At 36.5% G+C, this 26,951-nt stretch overlaps 1 protein-coding gene across 2 annotated transcripts in view; it reads left to right on the forward strand.

Annotated features, from left to right (window-relative positions):
- The window catches only part of LOC136026457 (EEF1A lysine methyltransferase 4-like), a 44,325-nt gene that overhangs the window by 1,587 nt on the left and 15,787 nt on the right, over positions 1 to 26,951 (forward strand). The window contains exon 1 of one of the 2 annotated variants that reach the window (XM_065703054.1): positions 16,784 to 17,008. The exons of the other annotated variant lie outside the window; for it this stretch is intronic. Coding sequence (XP_065559126.1) covers positions 16,864 to 17,008 — 145 coding nt within the window. The 5' untranslated portion in view covers positions 16,784 to 16,863. Of the gene's footprint in view, positions 1 to 16,783; positions 17,009 to 26,951 lie in introns of those variants that run through there. 2 annotated transcript variants of the gene reach the window in all.

Below are 26,951 nucleotides of genomic sequence, written 5' to 3' on the forward strand. Positions count from 1 at the left end.
ATTCACAATTGAACTATCTACTAATGAGCAGTGCATATGCATTTCCTCAACATTTTTTGTAATATTAGGAACTTTAGTATCTTCATTGAATTTACTACTTAGTTCAGTTTCATTTTCAAATACTAAAATAAAACATAGATCACTATTGAACCGAAATTAACAGTTCTATTTCAAAATAATAACAAATTTCATTGTTGCTAGATTGGATGATATACTGAATGGGCATCGATTTAGGGATGAATTGAAATAACGAACTAAGAAGTAATTTAAACCCTCTTGATCATACAACCCATTTGGAATAACAACAGTAACCCAATCATCCTTATCTTTTTCCCTGTATTTAAACGTAATGTTTTTAAATTGATCACTAAAATTATACCATGAGTACCATAGTGTACATGGAGTAAAAGCTATTTTATAATCCCGGTTTCGATCTAAAGTGATCATATTACTCGTATAAGACTGTTCGATTTCACTTTTGTTACCACTAATAATAATGAAAGCTATTAATTAGAAAAGTATTTTTCTTCATAAAGTTCATATTCTGAGATAGTTGTTGTAAATAGTATTATAGCAATTTTTCTTAATAATTTTGTTTTTGATTAATAAACTGATCTGGTCAATAGCCTTATTTTCTATTCATCAGATGTATTTCCATAGCAGCTCTGCTACCCAGCAAACTATATAATTTTTCAATCATATCATTTGCATTCATTTAAATCCCGGATCCTTGCTGAGGCTTGTATATAATTAAATAAAAAAAAACAAGTTTTTTTTTTACTGCAAGCAAGGAGCGACATTAAAACTTAAAACGAACAAAAATTACTCCGTATATGAGAGGGGTTATCCCTTCCACAGCACCTCGCTCTTTACGCTAATATTTGACTCTGTCAATACTCTACTTTTTAAAACAATAAAAGAACTTTAGCGTAAAGATTGAGGCATTGCAGAGGGGATAACCCCTTTCATATACGGAGTAATTTCTGTTCGTTTTAAGTTTTAATGTCGCTCCTTACTTGCAGTTAAAAAAAAAACTTGATTTTTCATTTAATTTCTGAACGTTTTTGAATTTATACATGTTTTGATTTTGGCTCACCGCACATGAATAATTAAAACGATATTTGCACATTAATTGTTTTGCTAAATGGCTTTCTCATAGTTTTGATTGGTTGATTTTGATAAAGAAAAAGGGGCGGGGGGGAGACCTAGTTGCCCTCTTGCTTTTGGCTACTTAAAAATGCAAAAAAAAAAATTTTTGTACGAACGTTTTTGTTAGTAATAAACATACGTACCTTACGAATATACTTGCGTAACAAACTTATATATTGTGTATTTTTAATACGTATATGAGGGGGTTTAACCCCTCGTCAATACCTCGCTTTTTACACTAAGGCTTGAATTGTATCCCAAATCCTTAAGAATGACCCCTAAATCACAAATGCCGTAGAATAAATAGTTGAAATTACTAGAAATACTTTAGATTACTTAAATACTTAAGAGCAAGGTATTGTGGGGAAGGCAACACCCTTTATAAACGTAATACCTTATGTTTGTTTTAAGTTTTAATGCTACTCATTACTACCCGGAGAAAAAAAATTATTTAGTTTCTCAGTGTTATTTTTTTAATAATGCTAGAAAATCCTGCGCCCCCTTCCTGAAAATTCTCATCCCTCATGATGAATTCCTCCATGGTAAGATCCTCCCATGTAACCCCCTCCAACATAAACACCTCCTCCGACCCACTCCCACCCCAGCGTGAAAAAGTCCCCCTGAAAACTTCTGTACATTTTATAATAACCATTACTATATGTAAACAACGGTCAAAGTTTGTAATTTGCAGCCCGTCCCTTGGGGACTGTGGGGGATTAAGTCGTCCCCAAAGACATAGTTATTAGGTTTAGGACTAAACTGAACAGAATAGCTATTTCAAAATTTTGATCAAGTGATTTTAGGGCAAAAATATACGTGGGAGGGGGCATGGGTGCCCTCCAATTTTTTGTTACTTAAAAAAGGCACTAGAACTTTTAATTTCCATTAGAATGAGCCTTCTTACAACATTATATGACCACTGGGTCAATGCGATCACCCCTGGGAAAACAAGAGCTAAGAGCTCATATGGCACTTGTGACGAGGCGAGAAGAGCTAAGAGCCAAGAGATCATATGGTATGAGCTCTAGCAAAATTCCATGAATCAATAGATTGATTTAAAAAGGAAAATAAGAGGCTTAATGCTGGTCAAGATTTAAAATAAGAGCTCTGAGTCAAGATGTCCTTCTAAATATCAAAATTCATTAAGATCCGATCACCCATTCGTAAGTTATAAATACCTAATTTTTTCTAATTTTTCCTCTCTCTTTAGCCCCCCAGATGGTCGAATCTGGGAAAACGACTTTATCAAGTCAAATTGGGCAGCTCCCTGACACGCATTCCAATTTGCATCATCCTAGCACGTTCAGAAGCACCAAACTCGCCAAATCACTGAACCCCTCCCCCCAACCCCCCAAAGAGAGTGAATCCAGTACGATTCTTTCAATCACGTATCAAGGACATTTGTTTATTCTATCCACCAACCTTCATCCCGATTCCTCCACTCCAAGTGTTTTTCCAAGATTTCCCCCTCCAACTGCCCCCCAATGTCAAAAGATCTGGTCGGGATTTGAAATAAGAGCTCTGAGACATGAATTCCTTCTAAAAATCAAATTTCATTAAGATCCGATGATCTATTCGTAAGATAAAAATACCTCAATCTTCACGTTTTCCAAGAATTCCGGTTTCCCCCTCTAACTCCCCCCAATGTCACAGGATCAGGTTGGAATTTAAAATTAGAACTTAAAAGCACAAGATCCTTCTAAAAATCAAATTTCATTAACATCTGGTCACCCTTTCTTAAGTTACAAATACCTCAATTTTCAAAATTAACCCCACCCCCCTAATTCCACCAAAGAGAGCAGATCCAGTCTGGTTATGTCAGTCACGTATCTTAGACCGGTTTCTATTCTTCCCATCCAGTTTCATCCTGATCTCACCACTTTAAGTATTTTCTAAGGCTTACGGTCCCCCCAACTGCTCTCCCCCAATTACGCTTGATCCGGTTGAGATTTAAAATAAGAGATCTGAGTTACGAGGTCCTTCTAAATATTACGTTTCACGAAGATCCGATCACTCCTTCGTAAGTTAAAAATACGTCATTTTTTCTTATTTTTCAGAAGTAAACCCCCCCCCCCAATAGAGTGGATCCGTTCCAATTATGTAAATCACGTATGTAAGACTTCTGCTTATTTTTCCCACCAAGTTTCATCCCGATCCCTCCAATCCAAGCGTTTTCCATGATTTCAGGTTCCCCCACCCCAAACTTCCCCCAATGTCACCTGATCCGGTCAAGATTTAAAATAAGAGCTTTGAGACACGATATCCTTCTAAATATCAAATTTCATTGAGATCCGATCACCCGTTCGTAAGTAAAAAATACCTCATTTTTTCCAATTTTTCAGAATTAACCCCTCCCCCAACTACCCCAAAGAGAGCGGATGCGTTCCGGTTATGTCAATCATGTATCTAGGACTTGTGCTTATTTTTACCACCAAGTTTCATCCCGATCCCTCCACTCTAAGTGTTTTCCAAGTTTTAGGTTTCCCCTTCGAACTCTCCCTCAATGTCACGAGATCCGGTTGGGATTTAAAATAAGAGCTCTAAGGCACGATATCCTTCTAAATATCAAATTTCATTGAGATACGATCACCCGTTCATAAGTTAAAAATAACTCATTTTTTCTAATTTTTCAGAAATACCCCCCCCCCCCCCAACTACCCCAAAGAGAGCGAATCCGTTCCGTTTATGTCAATCATGTATCTAGAACTTGTGTTTATTTTTCCCACCAAGTTTCATCCCGATCCCTCCACTCTAAGTGTTTCCAAGTTTTAGGTTTCCCCCTCCCAACTCCCCCCCAATTTCACGATATCGGTCGAGATTTAAAATATGAGCTCTAAGACACGATATCCTTCTAAACATCAAATTTCATTGAGATCTGATCACCCGTTCGTAAGTTAAAAATACCTAATTTTTTCTAATTTTTCAGAATTACCCCCCCCCCCAACTACCCCAAAGAGAGCGGATCCGTTCCGATTATGTCAATCATGTATCTGGGATTTGTGCTTATTTTTCCCATCAAGTTTCATCCCGATCCCTCCACTCTAAGTGTTTTCCAAGATTTTAGGTTTCCCCCCTCCAACCCCCCCCCCAGTGTCATCAGATCCGATCGGGATTTAAAATAAGAGCTCTGAGACACAATATCATTCCAAACATCAGATTTCATGAAGATGCCATCACCTGCTCATAAGTTAAAAATACTTCATTTTTCTATTTTTTCCGAATTAACCGGCCCCCCACTCCCCCCGCCAGATGGTCAAATCGGGAAAACGATCTTAATTTAATCTGGTCTGGTCCCTGATACGCTTGCCAAATTTCATCGTTCTAGCTTACCTGGAAGTGCCTAAAGTAGCAAAACCGGGACCGACAGACAGACCGACAGACATACCGACATAATTTGCGATTGCTATATGTCACTTGGTTAATACCAAGTGCCATAAAAAAAACAAAAAAACACATCCGTGGTCTGGCTTCTGGTAAAAAATACAAATTCTATTTTTGAAGATAGGAGCTTGGAAATTTAACAGTAGGGTTCTCTGATACGCTGAATCTGATGGTGTGATTTTGTGATTTTGTGATCGTTAAGATTCTACGACTTTTAGGGGGTGTTTCCCCCTATTTTCTAAAATAAAGCAAATTTTTTCTCAGGCTCGTAACTTTTGATGGGTAGGACTAAACTTAATGAAACTTATATATTCAAAATAAGTATTAAAATGTAATTCTTTTGGTGTAACTATTGATATCAAAATTCCGTTTTTTAGAGTTTCGGTTACTATTGAGCCAGGTCGCTCCTTACTACAGTTCGTTACCACGAACTGTTTGATTAGTTACACTAATTGTGATAATAACTTATAACCTCCTTCTGTAGATTTTTATAAACTGAGAGTTTTTTTTCTAATTCACTAAACTTCACACCTTTCAGCTTTCCTTATTATCTTTGATTAAGTGTTCCTGATTTATCTATTGCCTTTTTCCAATATTGATTATTGTCTAAATAAAAACTAGGTATTTCAAAATAGGGTTCCTTAGGATCATAGTCCTTATTAATTTGTCTTAAAAAAATTCATCATCTATCCCATAATCGACATTAGCAATGAAATTTTTCTTATTCTGGGGTAAAGTACGTTGACTTGAGTGAGCTTGATTTTTTACTTGTAAGCTTAATGGGCTGCTTAAAGATTGATCCAATCTTTGTAATCGTATTCTTAAACTTAAGTAATGTTTATGTAATTTATCAGTTATCATATTGGTATTTTTATGTTCTGCTTCAATGATTGGAGCACCCAACTTTTCAGTATAGTCACGAAATCCAGCTTGCTCTAAGAAACATTCTTGAACTATATTTCTTTGTATTTCTCTATTTTTCACTATACTCGCTAATAATTTATTTAACTGTATAGGATCCATTTATAGAATGAAGGTTTTTATAGAATAACTTTCGAGTTCATACGTCATTGGGGTTGTATGTTTCACTGCAGCTACTTGAAACACTTCAGTTGTATAATTTGGCAAGTAACCCTTATAAGAAACACCCTTACTTTTACTAATTCTAACCGAAGAACCAGCATTGAATTTGGTTATGGATGGTTTTGAACTTCGACGTCAGGAAATAAATTAATATAGCCCTTTTTTCATTTCCCTTTTTAATCGCTTCTATTGGTTTCATTTTGATTGATCGATGATAAGAATTTTTATAATTGTCAAGGAAAGATGGTAATATTTCCATGATTTTTATTTGATTGTTCTAATAAACCGTTCAAAAATTGGAGGTTTCAATCCACTTTCAGATGAGAACTAATAAATATCATGACTCCTAGAAAATACTTGAACATTTTTCACAAGAAATTCTTTACCTTTATTTGTTTGTAACTTTAGAGGTTTTCTATTTCTAAATAAACCAATTAAGGCATTAATAATTTCCTTATCCCTTTTATCCTTTAAATTAATATACCAAGCGTATTTACTACAATAATCGATGACTGTAAGACTATAACTACAATTACTATTTTCACTTTTATACTGCTGCATATAAACCAAATCTGCTTGCCACTGGTCTTAAATACTGTGAATTTTAAATGTATGATAAGCTGGATGGTGTAGAGAATAGATATTTCGATTTTGCAACAATTCTTTGATTTTAGGTTTGTTACAGTAAAATCATGTTCTTTTGATTTTCTATGTAAATCATCAATCCCTGAAAAGTTCGAATAATAGAGTTCTAAAAATTTGTTTTTTACGCTACTCTTGCCAGTACAAATACCACTTCCTTTCATCTATTTCTTTTGTTCATTTTGACTATTTTATTGATTCGGAATTCGTTTAATAAAACCAGCTCATAATAAATGGCTGACGTTGCGGAGGTGATTAAAAGTTGTTTACAACAGTAGAAAAGGCAGTTTATACCCTAAGCTACCAGTGCTAATGTAATTTTAATTGTTCATCAATGCAAAACTCATTTATCAGTTCCATCCAGACTGGTTTCCAATAGATTTGTGAGTCTTACTGGAAGTTAAACATATTGTGTAAATAACAAGGATTACTATTACCAAAGCCAAGGACTGTATAGCTAAATTCCAGCTGCTGGTCTGCAGCCCACGTTTGAATTTTGGATAAATCCGATTGTATGATAAGCAGTTATTAGGTCCAAAAAATCTAGAATTGTCAATATGACAACACTGGATGACAACACTGGCTAAATTTGTTGGATCAAAGTTATTGAAAGAGATATTAATTTCCCAGCTTGAAGAAGCCTAGAGCTAGAAGAAATTCGAATACCAGACATACTGCATCTTGATGATGACGGGGGGTCATTTTAATACTTCCAGGCCTGTAAGTCTTCGTTTTTTGACAATTTTGAGCATATTTTCCATATAATAAATTTCACCACACTCCATTGGTGGAATAGCAGTGGCAAATTTAGACATATATAGGAAAAATAAATCGGAATATCCAGTAGTGGTCCGATAGTGGTGTGTTACCACTATGTTAGTAATTACTACTGTTACCAGTAGTAATCCGATAGTGGTGTGTTATCTGAATTAAGTTGCTCTTACCACACTGCAGTATCCATGAATGCAGATATGGCATCACGCTCTGCGGAGCCGCTGATTGAAGGAAATGAAATGTACCCCCAGTGCGGCGAGGCAATAAGTAATCCAGGAAGAAATACAAGATTTTTGAAAGTGATGCATTCAAATCTGGACTATATTACAAATAAACTGCAAGAGGTAAAGATGGTATTAGCTAGTCAGCATATTGTTATTTTTTGTGCTACAGAATTTTGTCCCAATCACTGGTGAATCAATTAATTGTGTTGCAAGAGCAACACTTTGGTTTTGTCCAGTTTTTTTTTTCTTTGCCGCCGATGTCGGCTTATTCCTGGAAACTGGTAACTGTCTAACCTCTGCGGTTTTTACGAAAAGTGTGGACCTCAGGCCGGATTGATGAATATAGCATTAAATTTTGGAAAGCTCCGCAGAACTCTTGCCTGGGGCCAAAAAGGATGGTTTTTGCTTGTCCTCGAGCCAGAGCCTATGGTGTACGAAGTAAAGTGGAGTTATGTAGCCTATGTCAGAGAGGAGTATCTGAAGTTGTGCAGCCAAGCTTTCGTTTCATCAAACCATGTTTCTGCTTTGGAGGGGAAAGCTCCGATCTAGCAGGCAAGCAGGCAGGCACCACTTTCAAATTGAAGATGGACTAAAATCTGTAAGTGTTAAATATATGCGGCAGTTACCCGGCCCCACAGCCAATACATCTTCTTTGAATGATAAATAGAAAAATTTACAGAAGCAAAAAAGCGGCATTTTCCCACGGGTCCAAAAGTGCTGCCGTGTTTTTCGCTGGGTTTATCATTTGTTTTTTCGGACTTGGGATTGAGGTAGAGAAATTTTATCAGATGTACCTCTTAAACTTTAAAAGTTCTGTCATTGCTAAAAAAAAAATTGGAGCTTATCCTTTGCTCCTTTCTAAGTGTTGACGTTAGAAAGCTGGCCTATGGCAAAAAAAAATCAACTTTTGAACTAAGACAGATAGAATTTCTTTTTTTCGACGGCAACCGATAGCTCTTGATGAGCTGATCAAAGTATATGTCATTCAATTTTTTGATTCAAAAATTCCTTCATGAGATAGGTTGACAACTTCAGTAGTAGGGTACATACTGAAACCAAAAATAAGCCGATACCGATTGCGAGACATGTAGGCAGTGTTTCCACTTCATCATGGCAATTTTTCCGTTCTGGTAGACCGAAAATCCATAAAATTCTGACGACTGAGAATGAAAAATCCTTCAAAATTTCCGTTAACAAATCCTAAAAATCCACAAAAAAATATGTTCAAATAGAACTCTTGTGGTAAGCAGTTGTTACAAACAGAACAGTGTGCTCTGTTGAAACACTTCCTGGAAGTAAAACAGTTCAAAATAGGGATGATACCTTTTTATTGACAGTGAATAGATATAAAATTTTTTAACTGGATATTTCGAACACATATACAGTGTTCATCATCAGCAGTAAAACTAAAAGACATGAATAAAAATAAACAAAATATATACCTAATAAACTAATTATATATAGTTTATTGCTCTTTTTTTTCAATGCAACAGCGGAGGCTAATCTCTTTGACCTTTTCGGTTCCGATTCATTAGAATTATCTGACATATTACGTGGACAGAGGTCATAGCTCTTAGGTGAGGTGATATTTACTTTATTTGACCTCAGTAAATTATCATAAATTGAGTTTAATCCAAATTCTCCTGTATCTCTGTTTATGGAATTATTCTTGAAGAGAATCTTTTAATTTCGATGATTTCCCTGAAAATTTGCCTCAAACCCTAGTTCCTAGAAATCAAAGAAACATTTTCAAACAAAATAAAATGATTTTGGAAATTAAAGATATGTTCCGAGAGGGCCGACGCGAAATCTTCAGGTTTGGTATTTTGCTTTAAAGATGATGAAATAGAATTACGATGTTGTAGCAATTTCGTTTTTAAATTCGGGTTAGTACGTTCCACATAAGAGCTTCCACAAGTACATGGGATTTTATAAGCCCCAGTTTGTTGCTCTACGGAAGTCCGATCCTTTCTAGAATTTAAAAAACTAGCCAAAGTATTACTACCTCTTAAAGCTACCTTTAAACCATTATTTTGTAAAATTCTTTTAAGTTTTTCACTCAAACCTGGAACATATGGTAGAGAACAAAAAATATCTTTCTTTTCTGTTGTTTCCAAAATATCGTCAGAACATTCTAGAAATTTTTTCCTTCTTTTCGAAAAAGTGTGGTCAATTAACCAACCCGGATAATAGTTACTTATTAAAATCTCTTTTAATAACAATAATTCCTCCTCAATGAATTTTGGAGAAGAAATTCTAAAAATGCGGTCAGTTAAAGATATGATTAAACCAATTTTTGCTTGGCGAGCATGACCGGAGAAAAACGACAAAAATCTGTTATTGTTAGTAGGTTTTCTGTAAATCTTAAAATCCAGACTATTTTAATTTTTTAAAAGAAGGACATCCAGAAAAGGGAGTTTATTATCCTCTTCTAATTCTATTGTAAATTTTAAATCCCCTCCCCAAAAATTTATCGCCTCCCATCATTAATCCCCTCCCAGAAATTAAAGATTTCGAGTTCACATCACGTTTCTCCCTTTTTGTTTTTTTAATGTAACTGATGACTCCCCCTCCCAAAAAGATACCAAAAGAGTTTTAAGACCGATGTTTAACAGTTCATGGATATTTTTAATATGGTCCAGAATGTCGCCGAGTATCTCGTTGCCTGTAAATTGTTAAATGAATCCCGCAACTATCTCATTGTGAAAAAGAACACAACTTCGTGAAACCAAATGCGTCAGTGACACTTCTGCTTGAGTTGGACTAGAGTATATATCAGAACGCTCGTTTATCAGTCTATAGACTACACTTCCTATATGATCGTACAGCTCAAATATACAATATTCTGTTATGTGGTATACAAATCAGCCTGTTGTCTAAATTATTAGACAGCTAGGCTAACTCAATAAAAATTGCCCTTTTATCGTGAAAGACTACGATCTGCAGTTACTTTGGGCTAAAAGAGCTCGACGGAAACTCATGAAGGCCAATAACTCGGAAGCTAACTCCTTTGAAAGCCTCTAAATTTTGAGAAAATGCACGCTTAGTGACTAGAACGGATACAGATATCGATTAACTATAATATATAATGCTGTATAAAAAAACAACCATTTTCTGGGGTACTGGGATACAATGGAATCAGCTACCACTGCATGTCGGCGCCGGCATCAGTTCCAGAAACAAGAGCTTCACGTTGTAAACTAGTTAGTGTTTGACACTCTTCAACCGTCATGTTTGCCTTGACCGACATAATTCTTTTGGTCCGCTTTTGGTTCAGGATGATCGATTCGGAGTGAACATTTATCCTTCTCATCCATGCATTTGTTTGCATCGCAGTCCTTAGCGAGATGGATGAGAGACGATTCCAAGAATCAATTTTGATGTTTTTAGGACAATAAAAAAATGTTCAACGACGGCATATAAGAATAGTAGTGAAAGCAAATACCAAATCACGACCATCCCGTTTGCAAACCTTCGACTTCCAGTGGGAGTATTGATCTCGGAAATCTTTTTCCAGAAGCCCAAAGTTTCAGTACTTTTGGGAAGGTCTGAGACCAGCATTTCCCGCCACTCGTCATGAATGCTTTTAGCACTCCAGTTCAGAAGTTTGTATTTGAGAAGAAATTTTGATAGTTTTATTGGAACTGTCGAGTCGGTGGCCATCACAGGGTCTAACAGATCAGCGTATACGAACATTTCGTCGTCAAATACGAATCTTTGTTGTATCTGCTTAATCGCCTCGACGTAAAGACAACGGGCTAACAAATATACGAAATTAACAGAAAGGTCTTCAGTGCGAGTTCTTTGGTTTGACTGCAACGTCTCCAGAGATTCACAGGCGAGTATCCCAAGATATAACTCTTCCAAAGCAAAGTATTCCCTGACATTTTCAGGGTTCAACTCTAGCGCAGACGTCCCTCTGACGTAGGCTCCTTTTATAAGGTTTATTGACAATTTACGGATCAGCAACTTTACTTCTGGCTGAGTGACGGAAGAGCGGCTTTTCGCTCTAGAAGGTTTTGTTAAAATCATTGAATAACTCCAGAACATAGCTTTTAAATTCCAACTAGATTTTCAGAAGTGGATTAGCCAACGCTTGTGCAGCTCGATCGTTAGCGTGAGTAGAGTCTTCGAGAGCTGGCCCTTGGAAGTAGAGTTGCAAAGGACTCCACTGTTCGAGAATCTTATCAATGCACAATTTAAGTGAAAGCCAACACGTCTGCCCAGGCGAGAGCATTCGATGGATATCTGTGTCAGTAAATCTTTGGAAGGACCAGGCACGTACGTAGGAATTTTTTTCGGGGGGGGGGGGCAAAACCTTCAAAACAGCAGATATAAAGTAGCACTTTTTTATTTAGTAATGCAAAAAGCACGTATATCGAAAAATACAGAATAACTTTAATCTGTAGTATTGTAGCGGATGGGGGAAAGAAGACTAAAGCCTCAAAAGAACGTTTTAGGCTCAGGTTATGTTCATAGCGATTTAGAACCAGTAATTAATCTATTGTATCCCACTCAAAGGGAAATTTTAGGGTTAACAGTGCAATATGGGTGCTGTGGGGGTAGTTCTTCTATTGCAAAAACGTATATTTTAAAGAAAAATGATTGTTTCCAAAATTGATCCATTAAAAGCTGTACTTTGTCCTGAAAAGGGGGGATAAACGCCCTAATATCAAGGATAATTCTATGTTGGTGTGGAAATCAAACTCTCTTTACAAAAAAAATAACAGTACAATTGCTAATTACTTCAAAGAGGGTAAAAAATTAGATAGAAAATGGGTTAATGATTGGGCACTAACTAGACCGGATAATTGCATGCTGTAAAATCCCCCAAAAAAGGCTTCACACATTTATCTAAATTCTTAATAAATGTCCTACGTTTGCCAAAAATCCCAAGAAACCATGGGGAAATTAAACATTTCACAAAAAATTGTTTTTAGGGGGGGCTCGGGCGCGAAGGCCCCCCCCCCTGTGTACGTGCCAGGGAAGGACACAAAGTCGCTCTTAGCACTCTTGTTGAAATGGGCATACATGGTACGACATAATCTTCTAACCTCTTTGTTAGCTTCTTACAGGCATAAGATGCTACTAGCTGTATCATATGACTGCTACACTTTACACAGGTGATCCAAGGATACTGTGCCTTGATCCTGCTGACAACAGAATTGTCAGAGCCAAAAATGATGTTGCAGGTATCCAAACAGTAGCCGATCCAGTTCTCGAGTGGTATGTTTCTATCTTTGATAGCTTTCTCGACAAGCTCAAAGACTGTTTCTGCTCTTGACTCAGGGCTTCCGACCATGTCCTGCAGGTCAACTTCTATTTCAAGTTCTGAGCTGCAAAATATGACGGCAACAGCAAGTTGTTTCACCACACTGACATCGGTTGTCTCATCGATAATAACCTTGAACTGAGTTGACTCGAGTTTTTCGCAAAGAATATCATCAAAATAAGTCCGTAGCCTTTGACGAACAATGTGAGTTGCTTTCTGTTTTCCAAGAGCAATCTTTTCAGTTACAGACTTATTTGGCAGGCTTTTCACAAGTGGTACTAGCTGGTCAACCACCGTAACAATATATTCAGCCTCTGTAGTTCAGAGTTCCTGAGTGGCAAAAGTACCAGCCGGTTAATACCGGCTAAAAGGTGATTTCTGCCGGTATGGTTAAAATCAAGTGGCACTGATAAAATCAAATAACTGGCTAAAATCAAATTTCTAACTGCTACTATGTGATTTTGGTTAAAAAGATCGGTGTGATTAGAGAATAAAAACACCTAAGTTCAATTCTTACGTGAAATCTTAGAAAATTCGTCAAAAATCCGGAAATACAGATGAAATTCGCATCCGCCGAAGACCCAAAAAACCCGTTTTTTTTACGGAAAAACCCATCTAAGCGGAAACACTGATCTCGAGGTCGATTGGACAACAGTCCAGGGTTGCCAAAGGGACACTTTTAGTGCTTTTTTGACACTTTTTCACTCTGGGTGACACTGTGCCACTATTGGGTGAAAAAAGGCACCTTTTTGGAAAAAAGGACACTTTTAGGCATTTTTTCAAAATCAACACCATATGTATTTGTTTTCAGGCTTTTCTTAGCTGCAACTGCTTTTAATTTGTGCTTTGTCTTTTTCAGGTTCATTTTCGTTTTAGAGATTTTTTTATCGTATCTGCACTAACCAACCAAGCTTTCCAAGATTATGCACACAAAACAAGTCATGAAGCATCTAAAGTCGACCACAGATATGTAAACAAGCAGGTTTTGCGAAGTCAATGCTAACTTGACATACTTGGGTTTATTCCTCATTTCACAGTTTGATGCATCTCTACATGAGGGTATAGGCCAGATGTTCATTGTATGAGTAATGTAGATTCTATGCCTATAAACCTAGTAGTTAGCCAAGATGTGGTCACCCTTTTTTTTAGCATAATGTTTACACAGTTATTTCAGTTAGGACAGCTTTTCAGATTGAAGTAGCTGTGTAACCACTTAATGTCTCAGTTGTGATTCTCTGACACCCCTAAACATAAGAAGTTCAAATGTGGAAGAACTCTGTATTGACCTCTTTATACTATTATCATGAAGATGTGAAAAAGTGAGGTTTCAATTTTGCTGAGGAAGGCCTGCTAGTTCAGCTGTAAAATCTGACACATCAACAGTATTTTTTTGTGGTTATTGCTGACCTGATGAAACATTGGTTTTTCTCATCTTTCTGACAATGGTTATGAAAAGTTCTGACTCTTGTGCCATTGTTTAAATCTACCCTCAATGTACAGAATTTTATATCTAACATTATGGATTATCTTAACAAATTTTTGTGAACTGGAAACATCACTATGTACTGTATAAACAGCCTTTGGGGATAAACTGAGTGTCAATTGACAGCCAATGTCTGGTGATCTACCATTTTGCTTGGTAAGGTAAATACCTCGAATGTACAGTTCCAGTCTTGGGACACAATGATCCACACTTTGATAACAAGCTTCAGATCGACATTGAAAGTCAACAAGAGCTTCGTGAAACTAGAAATCTTGAACAGAAGTGGTGCTTTTGAGTTGCCTCTTGAGCCCCAAAACTACAAAGATGTGTTGTGTGGTCCCAACACAGAAGCTTATCTAAATGAAGAAGGAGCATCAGGGAAAGCTGTTGAACAGTTTAGGCTGACGTGTTTGGATCCTACATTGAACTGGCGAAGTAGATGAGAAAGTGGGTCAATCATAAAGATAAGATGTTATAAGCTCTCGAGTACTTAGACCCGAAAGTTGCTGTGAATGGAACTGTTGAAACGATTAGTCCTTTGACCAGCAGATTTAGCGAGCTCCTTGGGAAAAGTCAGAGCAAGATAGAGTCTCTTAGAGACACTCTCGAAAACCAGTGGCTGAGCCTGCCAGATTTCAAAGAAGAAATGATCCTGAAGTCTGGTGGTGAAGAGCTAGTGTCCTCGCCATCTTATTTTTGGAAGCTCTTGCTAGATGTGCAGTTTCCCAACAGCACTCCCAAATTCTTTGAACTATCAAACTTTTTGTTGAACTTATGCACGTTACCTCACTCAAGTGCTGGTGCTGAAAGACAGTTTTCTCAACTAACAAACATTAAAACTAAGTTGCCAAATTGGTTGGAAGTGAAAACTGAGGATTCCCTCATCCATGTAAAGCAGATGGTAACTCGTAGTGCTGTGTCGGTGGATCGGTGGCAGATTCCGCCAATATCACTTAACAATTTTTCGAGGTGGTACTGCAAGGCTGACGAAAAGGATGAGCAAATAGAGAATGAATCTGAACCTGACCTATTTGACTGACCAATCAGAAAACCAAATAACTGATGATCAGATTGCAGCCGAAGTTTTTTTCTCCAAAATGGTTAACCACTTAAAATTGATTTTTTTTTTCAAAAACGAAAGCTGAAGCTTTAAACAGATTTCTTGTACAGGAATTCTGCATTAAAGTTTCCCTTCATACTCTCACATTCTTGTTCTTTCTTGAAAAACTTGGCCTTTTCTGAACCCAGGGTGTGGCTGGGCGCTTCTGAATTGGAATCCGATTCATTCTGTATCTGCTAACTTTTCGTAGGCCTTCATAACATTGAATGCAGCGTATGTGAAATCCAGCACAGTCTTTCCCTTATAAAGGTCTTTTCATGCTGTCTAGGTTTTTTGGTTCAATCCATCTTGAGCCACGAAGATGGCAAAAGCCTAACGCAAAATATTTCGGATTTGCTTAGACATTTGTTTTGCACCATTCTGCTTTTGGTGAAAAAGGATTGCGATTAAATAAGCATTTCCATTTTCTCTTATAGATGCCGTCGACCTCTTCTCAGAAGAAAGAGAGTGGGCAGAGAGAAACGAATTTTCCTCAAGAAACCGTAGCTATTCTTGACACCAAAAAGCCTTTTTCTTTGGTTGTCTGTGCTTTTTATTTTTTTATTTCAACATTTGATTCAGCACATGTGATATTTATCTTGTCACCATTTGCAAATAATATGACATTTCTTTGTTTTTTGAAGAATAAATCAGCTTTATACAGAACAAGTGATATTTGTCTTGTCATTATTTCTCTCCTTATCAAGTTTGATCTCCTAGTTAATTGGTCTCATGAATACATTAATGTTCAGATGAAATAATGATGTAGTTGTGTATTTTTGCGAGAGCAGCGTTACCAAACGCGCTGGCGAAAGCCAGGTGAAAAGGATGTGAAGCACGTTCCAAGCCAAGTGCGTTTCACCCGCTTTTCGATATCAGTCTGCGGGAAATTGTTGACAAAGTTTTGCAGAAGATCTGATATGCTATGAAGGAAAAGAGGGAGCAAGGGCAATTAAGCCGTGTCGGCAGCGACAGACATCGTATCTGTGGTCTGCTGGCGCTAAGCTTTTAAGCCCTGTCTTCATAATGGCGTTTTCCGGCCGAGACGGCTGGGGAGGCTCATAGTGAAGACAGGTTTTATCGCCGTTTTCGTTTTCTCACCGTACAGAGTAGACATTTTGGCTGAAAACTTAAAAACTAAACAACACATTTTGTCATTCATCTTAGTTGTACTCCAACTTTTCTTTACGTTCCTGTAACACAAACAAACGCAGCACATATGATTCAGAATCTTCTGCAGTTCCTAAAACAAGACTGCGCTTTCGAATTTTTTGTCAAAAACAACAAAAATGAAAACTGTCGTCCAAAAAGCGCCAAAGCCAGTTCTGGTGCCAGAAAACACCATAATAAAAACAGGGCTCTACTGAGTTTTCGGAAGAAGAATAACTAGTACAACCGAAGGTTCGAGAGAACCTGAGAAATTGTACTGAATTCTTTTTCTTCTTCGCGTATTAGGCGATTTGAGGTTTTACATGGGATTTACTTATTTGAAGAACCGCTTTGCTTTTACTTGAAAAAGAAGAATGTAAATCTGGCCCTTGAGTTGCGAGAAAACCATTTAAAGCCTTTTTGTCATTTTCTAAAGTATATTGGCTAATTTTCTTGGAGGACACTAAAAGTGTCCCTTTTTTGCTGAATTTGACACTTTAGTCCCAAAAAGTTTTGGCAACCTTGCAACAGTCCTTTAAAAAATTCGAAACAGACAGAATCCATAAAAAATCATAGTTACTAGTAGGCAACTACATTTAAGATCAAGATGACTTCTGACTATTCGAAGTTAGAATATTGGAATCAACGCTACGCCTCAGAAAAGCATTATGAATGGTGCTTGGGATACAGTTCTTTCAAACTGAACTTTGAAAGGGAGGTTCCATCTAAAAAAGCCAGAATACTGATTTTAGGTTTGTTCTGTAGCCTATATCCTAGGGTCATGGCTTATAGCTTCCTGAAAATATGATGTTTCAAAGGTAAATCCTATGTATTAGGCATGCAATCTTTATGTTATGAAAATTAAACCTTGCAAAACAGATCTGCTTTAATGAAGTACAACAAAACTTGGTAATTTTTTTGCAGTTCATATTATTGAATTTAAATTCAAATTTAAGCACTTTTTGAGCTTTTGAAAATGACCAAAATATGGGGTATAAAAAAGCTTAAAAATTTAGTACTAGACTGTGTAACAATGGTCTCAAACTTACTGTTTCATGATAAATCTATTTTTCTAATGAAAGAAAAAGAGAACACATTAGGGTAAATATAGAGCATTCTATATTTCAGACCTAAAAATAAAGTAAACATACTGCTCAATGGCTTTTCTATTCTTTTTGGTGATTCTTTCTAAAAATAACAATTGCTTTTGTCACAAATTCAGTTTTAATCTAACCTTACTAAACTTATCCAAATATACTTTCTAAACTAGCCTATCCCATATTATGTATTTCCCATGCATTTATTGGTTCTCATTGCTGTCACCATTGAATCAACTTTCAGGTAAAATAAGGTATCATCTTTGAGGGTTTGAAAGGGCTTAAAATTGAATTTGTGACAACATAGATAAGACTAAGAAAAATAATAACTATCATTCTCAAAGAGGCTACAAATAGCACTTTTTTCTGACTAGACAGTTTCATTTTAGAAACACATTTTTAAAATTTGGTTACAATGAGCTGTTTTAAGCCCCTTTAAGGACTCAAGATGGAATTTGCTCTAAAAGCAATTATTGAATTTGGAAAGAGCATGAAAAAGGTATCAAGCAGTGTATTCAGTTGCTTCAAAGCTAAATTATATGAATGTGTATAAATTTACAAACAAAAAATTGTGTTCTGCTTAATCAGCCACTCCTTATGACTTGAATGCATCCACCCTAGAATAGGTCACTGTTATTTCACTAAGAGATTTCTAAAGGCTGGTAACTCCAATGGAGAAGCCTTTTTTTCTCAACATAGTGTTTGCTCATTTCTGGAAAAACTTTTGGAAGTGACTGCCTATTTTCTTTGAGCTGTCAAGTTAAAGTGGAAATTAAACTTCATCTTGTCATCAGCCTGTAGCCTACACCAATGTCTCTCTGCATGTCTTATTGAGATCTTATAGATCTTATAGTTTTTGGTTTTAAACTGTAATGAAGGAGCAATACAGCTAAATAGTAAGTAAACATTCCTAGAAACAAAGTTTCAATAACAATAGATCCATCAGAAGAATTGAATTTTTATGGTGATTCAAATTACATAAAGTTCACTAAGTTTAATGATACCCATTGATAGTTACAAGTCTTAGAAAATTTAGCCAATTTTGAAAAAGGGGATGCCTGAACATGTCTAGTGATTTCATTGAAAATCAATTCAAATTCAGCAAATTAATGAGCCCTTTTATAGAGATTTCAAGCTCCTATGTAAAAAACTGTGAAATTTTGTAGTTTTTGCCAGGAGAAAGATCAAAGATGCATGTTTAATTGTTTTTCCTCTAGGGTTGATCATATTGAACCTGTTATCTTAGAAGATAGGGAGAAGGCTCTTTTGATCAGAAATTAAAAGTTTTGATGTCATTTTTAAGTGACCAATAACATTGTAGGGCAGCTCGCCCCTTCCCATCCCCCTTTTTCCCCAGAGTCATCTGATCAAAATTTTGAAATATGGTAGCAATTCTATTCACCATAGTTGAAAGGTCCAATAGCTATGCCATTGGGGATAACATAACCCCACAGCCCATAGGAAAGGGGCTGTAAGTTAAAAAATTTACCATTGTTTTTTTATATTATATTTTTTCTTTGGAAGCATACAGACATATTCTTTTGGGGGGAGGGGCATTTCTTCTTGGAGGTATTTTCCATAGTAAGAATTTTTATGGGGACATACGTCTTCAGGGGAAATTTTACACTGGGGGAACTTATCAGATATCCTATATAAAATTCTTGTTGTTTGTCTAAGTTTGTCTTTGCACACTATATTTAACGTGTTGAAATGTTCTGGGGGAAATTTTTAATGGGGTTGGAATTGTCTGGAGGATTTTTTTAGGAGAAATTCTACATGGGGTATTTTTCTGCAAGAAAAATTCTCCATTGAGGAATTTTCTATGGAAGCAACTTTCCAATGGGTGTGGCATAAAATTTTCTGGATAAAATTTTATCCACAGGAGGATTTCCAGTATAATTTGAAAAACAATTAGAAATTAGTCTTTCAAATGAAAGTATGGTAAGGAGGATTTTTAGAATGAATTGTCTGCAAGAATTTTTTCTTTTTTTAGCAAGGATGGAATTGTCTGGGAGGAAATTCTAAGGAGGGGTAAGAGTATTTTACATGAGAGAAACTTTACTTTTACGAAGAATTTTCCATGGAAGGGAGCTGGATTTTCCGACATTGTTTGAAAAACAATAAAAAATTGAATAAAAAACTTTTTCTTTTAATTTAAGGGCTTTTTAATTAGTATAAGAATCTTTTTAGAGATTCTCAAATAATTGAGTATAAAGAGCAAGGTATTGTTGAGGGATTAGCCCCATTATAAACAGAATAATCTATGTTTGTTTCCAGTTTCAATGTAGCTCCTTATTTTCAGTTAGAACACCCGTTTTTTTTGTTTTTTTTATTTAATAGCTTTGCAGGATCCATCACTACAGTCCATATAGTACTGGTTACATGAATTTTTCTTTCCAATATATATGGTCTTGCATTTTGAATCCTTAAATTTTTGTATCAGTCTGGCAAGTGAATGCATTTAGGTCTCTTTTTGTTGACAAAATGTTTTCTGCTGTGTCCACATCAGTGATAGGTTAAAAGTCATTGGCATAGAGGCTTACTTTGTTCTTAGGGACTTTTGGCATGCCATTTGTATATGTGTTGAATGGGTTGAGACCCCATACTGTCTCCTGGAGGACACAACTTCTAACTGATTGACAAATTGTTTATAACTTGTGAAGTCTTTTAGAATTTTAGTGTTAATAGTGTCTATTGTTAGCTTGCTGATTGTAGGAGTTATACTGATTGGTCAATATTTGCTTGTGTTCTCTTTGGTACAACCCTTCTATCTAGGGGTGAGCCTAGATAGATTGTAGGAGTTATACTGATTGGTCAATATTTGCTTGTGTTCTCTTTGGTACAACCCTTCTATCTAGGGGTGAGCATAGATAGATTGTAGGAGTTATACTGATTGGTCAATATTTGCTTGTGTTCTCTTTGGTACAACCCTTTTATCTAGGGGTGAGCTATACTCCAGGTCTGCAGATTACACTTTCCATCTGTGGATTTTGAAATAGAAGAGTGGGTGAGTTTTGAAAAAGTCTTGACAACATATATTGATATATATGTTATATATATGACAACATACTCTAATGATTGTAATTGGAGACATAAGTTGGGAAGGAGGTGCAGTCTAAGGCAGGGTGAATACAGATGTAAACTGCCTGCTTAAATAATCAGCAGTTTTTTGTAGGTTATCCACTACATGGTCATTCTCTTCAAGCATTATAACAGAGTGTCTACCATGTTTACAAACTCAGGAATAATCCCAATTTTTTTGGGGTTTTTACTTGCTTGCATCTTCTACATACTCCTCATGGCTTTTTTTGTTATCTTATTGATAGATATCATTCTTGGTTACATACCTTAGTATATTTTGCATAGTGATTCTTATTGTTTACATTGTGCTTTGTAATATGCAATGTATTTTCTTTTTTTTTCATTACTCTCTTTAATTCTTTGGTCATAAATGGTAACGTTTTTAGTTTTTTAGTTCATCTTACTGAAGTATGTTTATCTGAGACCTCTAGCAGCATTTCCTTCAATATATTCCAGGATCAATCAACATTATTTCAATAGGCTAACAAAGAGTCAATCCTGTCTTGATATCTCTTGCCTCATCAAATTGTAATTTCTATTCATGTGTTTTGTTAAGGGTGACTTTTCTGATTACTGTTTTGCATAGCAATGTGATCACTTCCAACAAAAGGTAGTTGTGGGGCCACATCTAGGAGCATCTCAAGATAATTGATTGTTACATTGTCTAGTGATGATAGGAACATGTCATCCTGATACCTAGTGAGAGAAATTACTGCTTGATTAGATTCTTTTCTAATTGGGTGGTGAGTCTATGGAACTTGTTAGACCAGAAAACAGTCTCTTTTCCCAGTATTAGGTCATTCAAATCATCAGCTGACAAGGAATGGTGCAACAGCCTTGGGGATTAGTTTGGGACTCACCTGATAATGATAAGTCAGCACACTATCTTCACTGACCATTGACTATAAGATCATCCTATTGCTGGCAAGTATGATTTAAGATAATAAGATGGAAGGTTAGCCAGGCCCTCATGAAACAGTATAACCAAATCCTGTTTTAAATAACCATAGCCATCAATCCAATTGATAGAAGGTAGGTTCAAATTTCCTGCTATGAAAACGTTTCTGCTTAGTTCTGCTTTTCTATTAATAGATTTGATTATTTCAAGGGGATCTTTCCAAAGTAGGGGAGCTTAGACTTCTATAAATTGCACCAATACGAATTAGATCACCAGATATGTTTATTAATACCAACACTTATTCAAGTAAGGCACATAATTAGAATTAATACCAATATTTCCCACCTGAAAGTGTCTCTGATATATACAAGGATTCCTCTTCCTTCCTCTTTTCATAGGTTGTTGACTAGGTAGTATCCTAGCATATGTGCTGTTCTGTCAGAGGCACAGTGGTCTTTTTTGGTTTTACTTCACAGAAGGTATAAATGTCTGAAGCTTTTTATTTAATATAACTATTGATTTCTTGAAACTTTGAAGCTAGGCAGTCAACATTGCTGAAAACAACACTAAGTCTACTAATTTTCCCACAAATTCTACTACGAGATGAGAAATTTGATGATATTTAAGAACAAGATGAGCAACCAATTTTCCCTGATCTAATAGTATAATAATATCTTGAGAATGTAGCAAAATTATCACTAGTACTTGTAAAGCACTGAGTTCCATCTCTGTTGGAGGGGTGGGATTTAGCTTCTTTTTTTTTCAATTTGGTCACCCCAAATAACAATATTTCTTTCTCCATTTGTTTGCAAAGCTTGTAAATTTTTGTGCAGTTTGGCTTTTTGTCCAATAATATGAAAAAAACTTCGTTTTCTTAAAGAGTTAAAGAGGCTGCGTCCCAAAGTCGAACCTTAAAACGTACAGGAATTAGGAGAGGCATTTGGGGGGCTACCGCCCCCCAAACCCCCGCTTTTAAAAACTCTTTTTTACAGGTTTTTTGTTGTGGGGGGCTGCCGCCCCCCTGACCACCCGCTCTTGGCTTCAGAAAGGCCCTCTTTTAATTAACAAAAAATTGAAATGAATGAATAATGGAATAACTTCGAAAAATGTTGAACACAAGAGGAAAGGAGAACCATTGCGCCGAAACTAGTAATTAGTAACAATGAAGTCCCCCCCACAACAAAAAACCTGTACAAAAGAGTCTTTAAAAGCGGGGGGCTTGGGGGCGGCAGCCCCCCAACTGCCTCTCCTAATTCCTGTACGTTTTAAGGTTCGACTTTGGGACGCAGCCTCTTTAACTCTTTAAGAAAACAAATTTTTTTTTCATATTATTTCTGCATGTTTTTCTACAATCCATGGTGGATGTAATTTAATAATAATTTTCCATGTTTATTTTCTCGCTTTCTGTATCAATAAATTCAAACTGACAAAATTATCTAATTTTGATAATTTTAATAGTTTAGCAGCTTAATTAAAAATTTAGCAGCTAGTGGTTTTTACCCACCCGCCTCCGGTTTATGGGCCAAGCGCGCTTCCGCTGCGCCAAGCTGCTGTTATGCTTGTTATCAAACAAGTTATTACAATAGAAAATTTCACCAACGGCTTCAATTAGGAAATCAATTTAAATGGTTCTTTTAACTTGCTTCCATCAAGCCTTACCCCCGCTTCAGTATAAATTCTTGTGAACATTCCAGTATGTAATTCTGATCACATGTTTCCATGTTTATTTTCTCCCTTTCTGTATCAATAAATTCAAACTGACAAAATTACCTAATTTTACAAATTTTAAAAAGTTAGCAGCTAGCGGTTTCGATCCACCGACCTCTGGGTTATGGGCCCAGCACGCTTCCGCTGCGCCAAGCTGGTGTTAGTGTAAGAATTTTTCAAACAAGTGATGTTATTACAAGAGAAAATTTTACCTTCAATGGGGAAATGGGTTTTTCTAAGCTAGAAAATGGGGGGGTTAAGATTTTCCGACGAAACTTTCCAGGGCAATTACTCGGAGAATTCCGCGTCGAATGAGTCTTCGTACACCCAGATCCGATGTCGGCTGTGACCTGTAGGCGTGGCAGAAAAAAACAAAAGGAGAACATGAACAATAAGTGGCTATGCGTGGTTTCTGGAAAACAGGGAAGGAGTTATCGGATCGAGCTGAAATTTCGCGGATAAGCTCCTGGGCCTTAGGGGACCTTAACTTGTGAATTTCAGCCCGATCGGACAACGTTAAAGGGGGGGGGCTGGGGTTGGGGGGTCGAAACTTTCGGCCAGATTTTCCCCATGAAGGAAAAGTTGGAGGGGGATGAAATTTGGCAGGTTTCTTAGTTGGAGCTCGGGCTACGAAATGCATCCCTCCCCATCCCTCTGCGACCACTGGAACCGAAGATCGCTTAACATTGTCGTGGTTCGCCTCTTTAAAGAGGCACGAGTGTGCCTCCTTGATCTGCTGGATATGTCGTTTCTGAATTGAATTCGGCCAAGTCCTCTTGTTTCATATGACTTCTGGGGATTTCTTCTTTGTTGCATGATTAGTGATCTAAAACATGAAAAACTTGTTTGAACTGTTGAATAATCCTGAACTAGTTGAATTATTCAGATTATTCGAACAAGGGGAATTTATGACGCCTATTTTTGGCAAGGTTTCACTTTAAGGTACCTCTGAAAGGGTACCTAAGGCTCTTCTGGAGGAAACACTATAAATCTAAAAATAAGCAGTGCCATTTGATTCTTTATTGTGTTGCGAGAGCAACACTTTGGTTTTGTCGTGTTTTTTTTTTTTTGTTCCTAGCGCCCCGATTTCAGCTTATTCCTAGAAAGTGGTAAGGGTCTAACCTCTGCGGTTTTACGGAAAGTGTGGACCTTAGGCCGGATTGATGAATATGAGTTTACATTTTGGAAAGCTTCGTAGAACTCTTGCCTGGGGCCAAAAAGGATGGTTTTTGCTTGTCCTTTAGCCAAAGCCTATAGTGTGTGAAGTGAAGAGGAGTTGTATAGCCTATGTCACAGAGGACTATCTGAAGTTATGCAGCCAAGCTTTTGTTTCATCAAACCATGTTTCTGCTTTCGAGTGGGAAGTTCCGTTCTAGCTGGCAAGCAGGCAGGCACCAGTTTCAAATTGAAGATGGACTAAAATCTATAAGTGTTAAATATATGCGACAGTTACCCTGCCCCACAGCCAATATATCTTCTTTGAGTGATAAATAGAAAAATTTAGAGAAGCAAAAAAGCGGCAGTTTCCCACGGGTCCGAAAGTGCTGCCATCTATTGTTTCTACCCATTTCTGTTCGTGATTTCAGCTGAGTTTATCATTCGGTTTTTCACATTTGGGATTGCGGTAGAGAAATGGTATCAGATGTGCCTCTTAAACTTTAAAAGTTCTCTCATTTCTATAGAAATTAGAGTTTATCCTTTGCTCCTTTCTAAGTAATGACGTTAGAAAGTTGGCCTACGGCAAAAAAGTCAACTTTTGAACTAAGACAGATACATTTTTTTTCGACGGCAGTCGATAGCTTTTGATGAGCTGATCAAAGTATATGTCATCCATTTTTTTGTACAAAAATTCCTTCATGAGATATACCAGTTTGAAAGTTTAAAGGGGTTGACAACTTCAGTAGTAAGGTACACACTGAAACCAAAAATAGGCCGATACCAGTTGTGAGACATAGGGGAGTTGTAAGCAACAGTCGGCTGTTAGCTCATAATCATCCTCGGCAATGAGGGGTTCGCAACTCTTTCTAGTTGGTGTACCTATTTTTTGTTTCTGTTGTATTTGATGGTAAGACCAATTTGGTTCCAGTGGTAAGACATGTAGGGGACTTGTAAGTAATAATCGGCTGTAAGGCTACAATCATCTTTAGCAATGAGGAGTTTGCAACTTTTACGAGTTGGTGTATCTAGTATGTATTTTAGCATCCTTACAGATTAACAACTTCAGCGTTTAGTCGCAGCGAGGAAACAAAACCAAAGTGTTGCTCTCGCAACACTTTACTCGGCGAAGCCGAGCAAAGGTCGCCGCAACACCTCACGTTGCCCATGCAACCTAGATCTAGTTTTGTCCTGTTGTATACTGTAATAGTTAAATTTGTGATAATCCCTCCTGACGATCCCAGATATAGCCCTTGGATATATACAACACAAAAAACAGAAATATTTAAACAATGACATTGTTACCTTATAATATGCAGGGTGTTTCTATTGGTACTCAGCTAGTTTAATGGTTGAGCTCCTCAGAAGGAGATACTACTTCAAAATTATAAAATACTCACTTATATCACTCCTAAAAGTGCTTCACTTTATTTACCCCCCACCCTGTCTAATTGTCAAATATATAGCCCAACCTATATATTTTCAACGAATTTTTCATATCTGACTCTTTTCTTTGAATTAATTTAATGGCAAATAAGCAACATCAATGGCATTGTGGAATGGGGAAATTTTTGGCCAATATTTAATTTAGGTTTTATATTTGACCATTAGGAGGGAGGGGGTGTAAAGTAAAGCAAAGCTGTTTTAAGAACATCACAATTGGGTGATCATTTTACAATTTTTTAAATAGTTTTCAGAATTCTATAGTGTTTCCCTCTGAAAAGGTCAACAATGAAACTAGAACTTTGTTATTAATCAGACTATTATGTTTCTTTCCATCTCTCTCTACATTCTTAAATCACTTTTAAATTAAATATCACCCAACAGTTCTTTTAAAAGCACATCAACTTAGCGAATTTCACAGATCAAGATTATAGCAAACTCATTTTAACAAAAAAATTCCATTATAAAATGGTGTGAAGAAGAACTATAGACTATCTGGGACCAACAGGGGTGTGAGGTGGGTGCGTTGCTATAAATACCACAAAGATTGTAATAGATCACCACCCTCTGGAGGTGGTAAGTGCTTAAGGTAGGTATTCCAAAATACATTCTCAGGCCCAGGTTCTTTTTAGTAATAAAATAAATAACAAAAGGTCAAGAGCCCAGCTGACAAGACAAATTCGCAATGTACGGGATGAAAAAAAAACATCATTATATAAGTACAGCATCCATACTTCACTACATGCCATTCATGTATGACTAGTGATAAGGAATTCCATTGGAGCATGTTTGACACCACCCGTTGACAAGTTCAGCGAAATAGTCATAAAAAATATATATAAAATAATAATGATAAAAAAAAGATACCGAGAACCCTGGAGAGTCCTCAGGTCCAGTATCATCAAAAAACCAGATAAAATAGGAACAAGCTTAATATCCCAAAGGCAATTATTTAGGCTCTTGATTAATTCCTGAGAGTTTCATTCGCCTTTCTTTGCTACTTTCCAAGATAGATAAATGCACCTTGCCTAAAATTTTACCCTTTTTGACAACACTCTTTTGCATGGTCATTTCTAAACAAAGCCCTTTATTCAGAAAAGACTTGTGTTTGGAATTCCATGTTTGGTTTCAAGGTATATGTCTTGAAACTGCTAAACTTGTTTTCCAAGATTAAGTATATGTGTGAAGCCTGAAATAATTTTCTTTTGCCTCATTTTATGCCGTAGATGTTTTCCTCAATTCTTTGCTTTTATAACATTGCTTATTGTTATTTATATTTTGAACTCAATTTTGCACAAAAAAATTAGTCCATGA

This window comes from Artemia franciscana, chromosome 4, assembly GCF_032884065.1.
Source record: "Artemia franciscana chromosome 4, ASM3288406v1, whole genome shotgun sequence".
NCBI lineage: Eukaryota > Metazoa > Arthropoda > Branchiopoda > Anostraca > Artemiidae > Artemia > Artemia franciscana.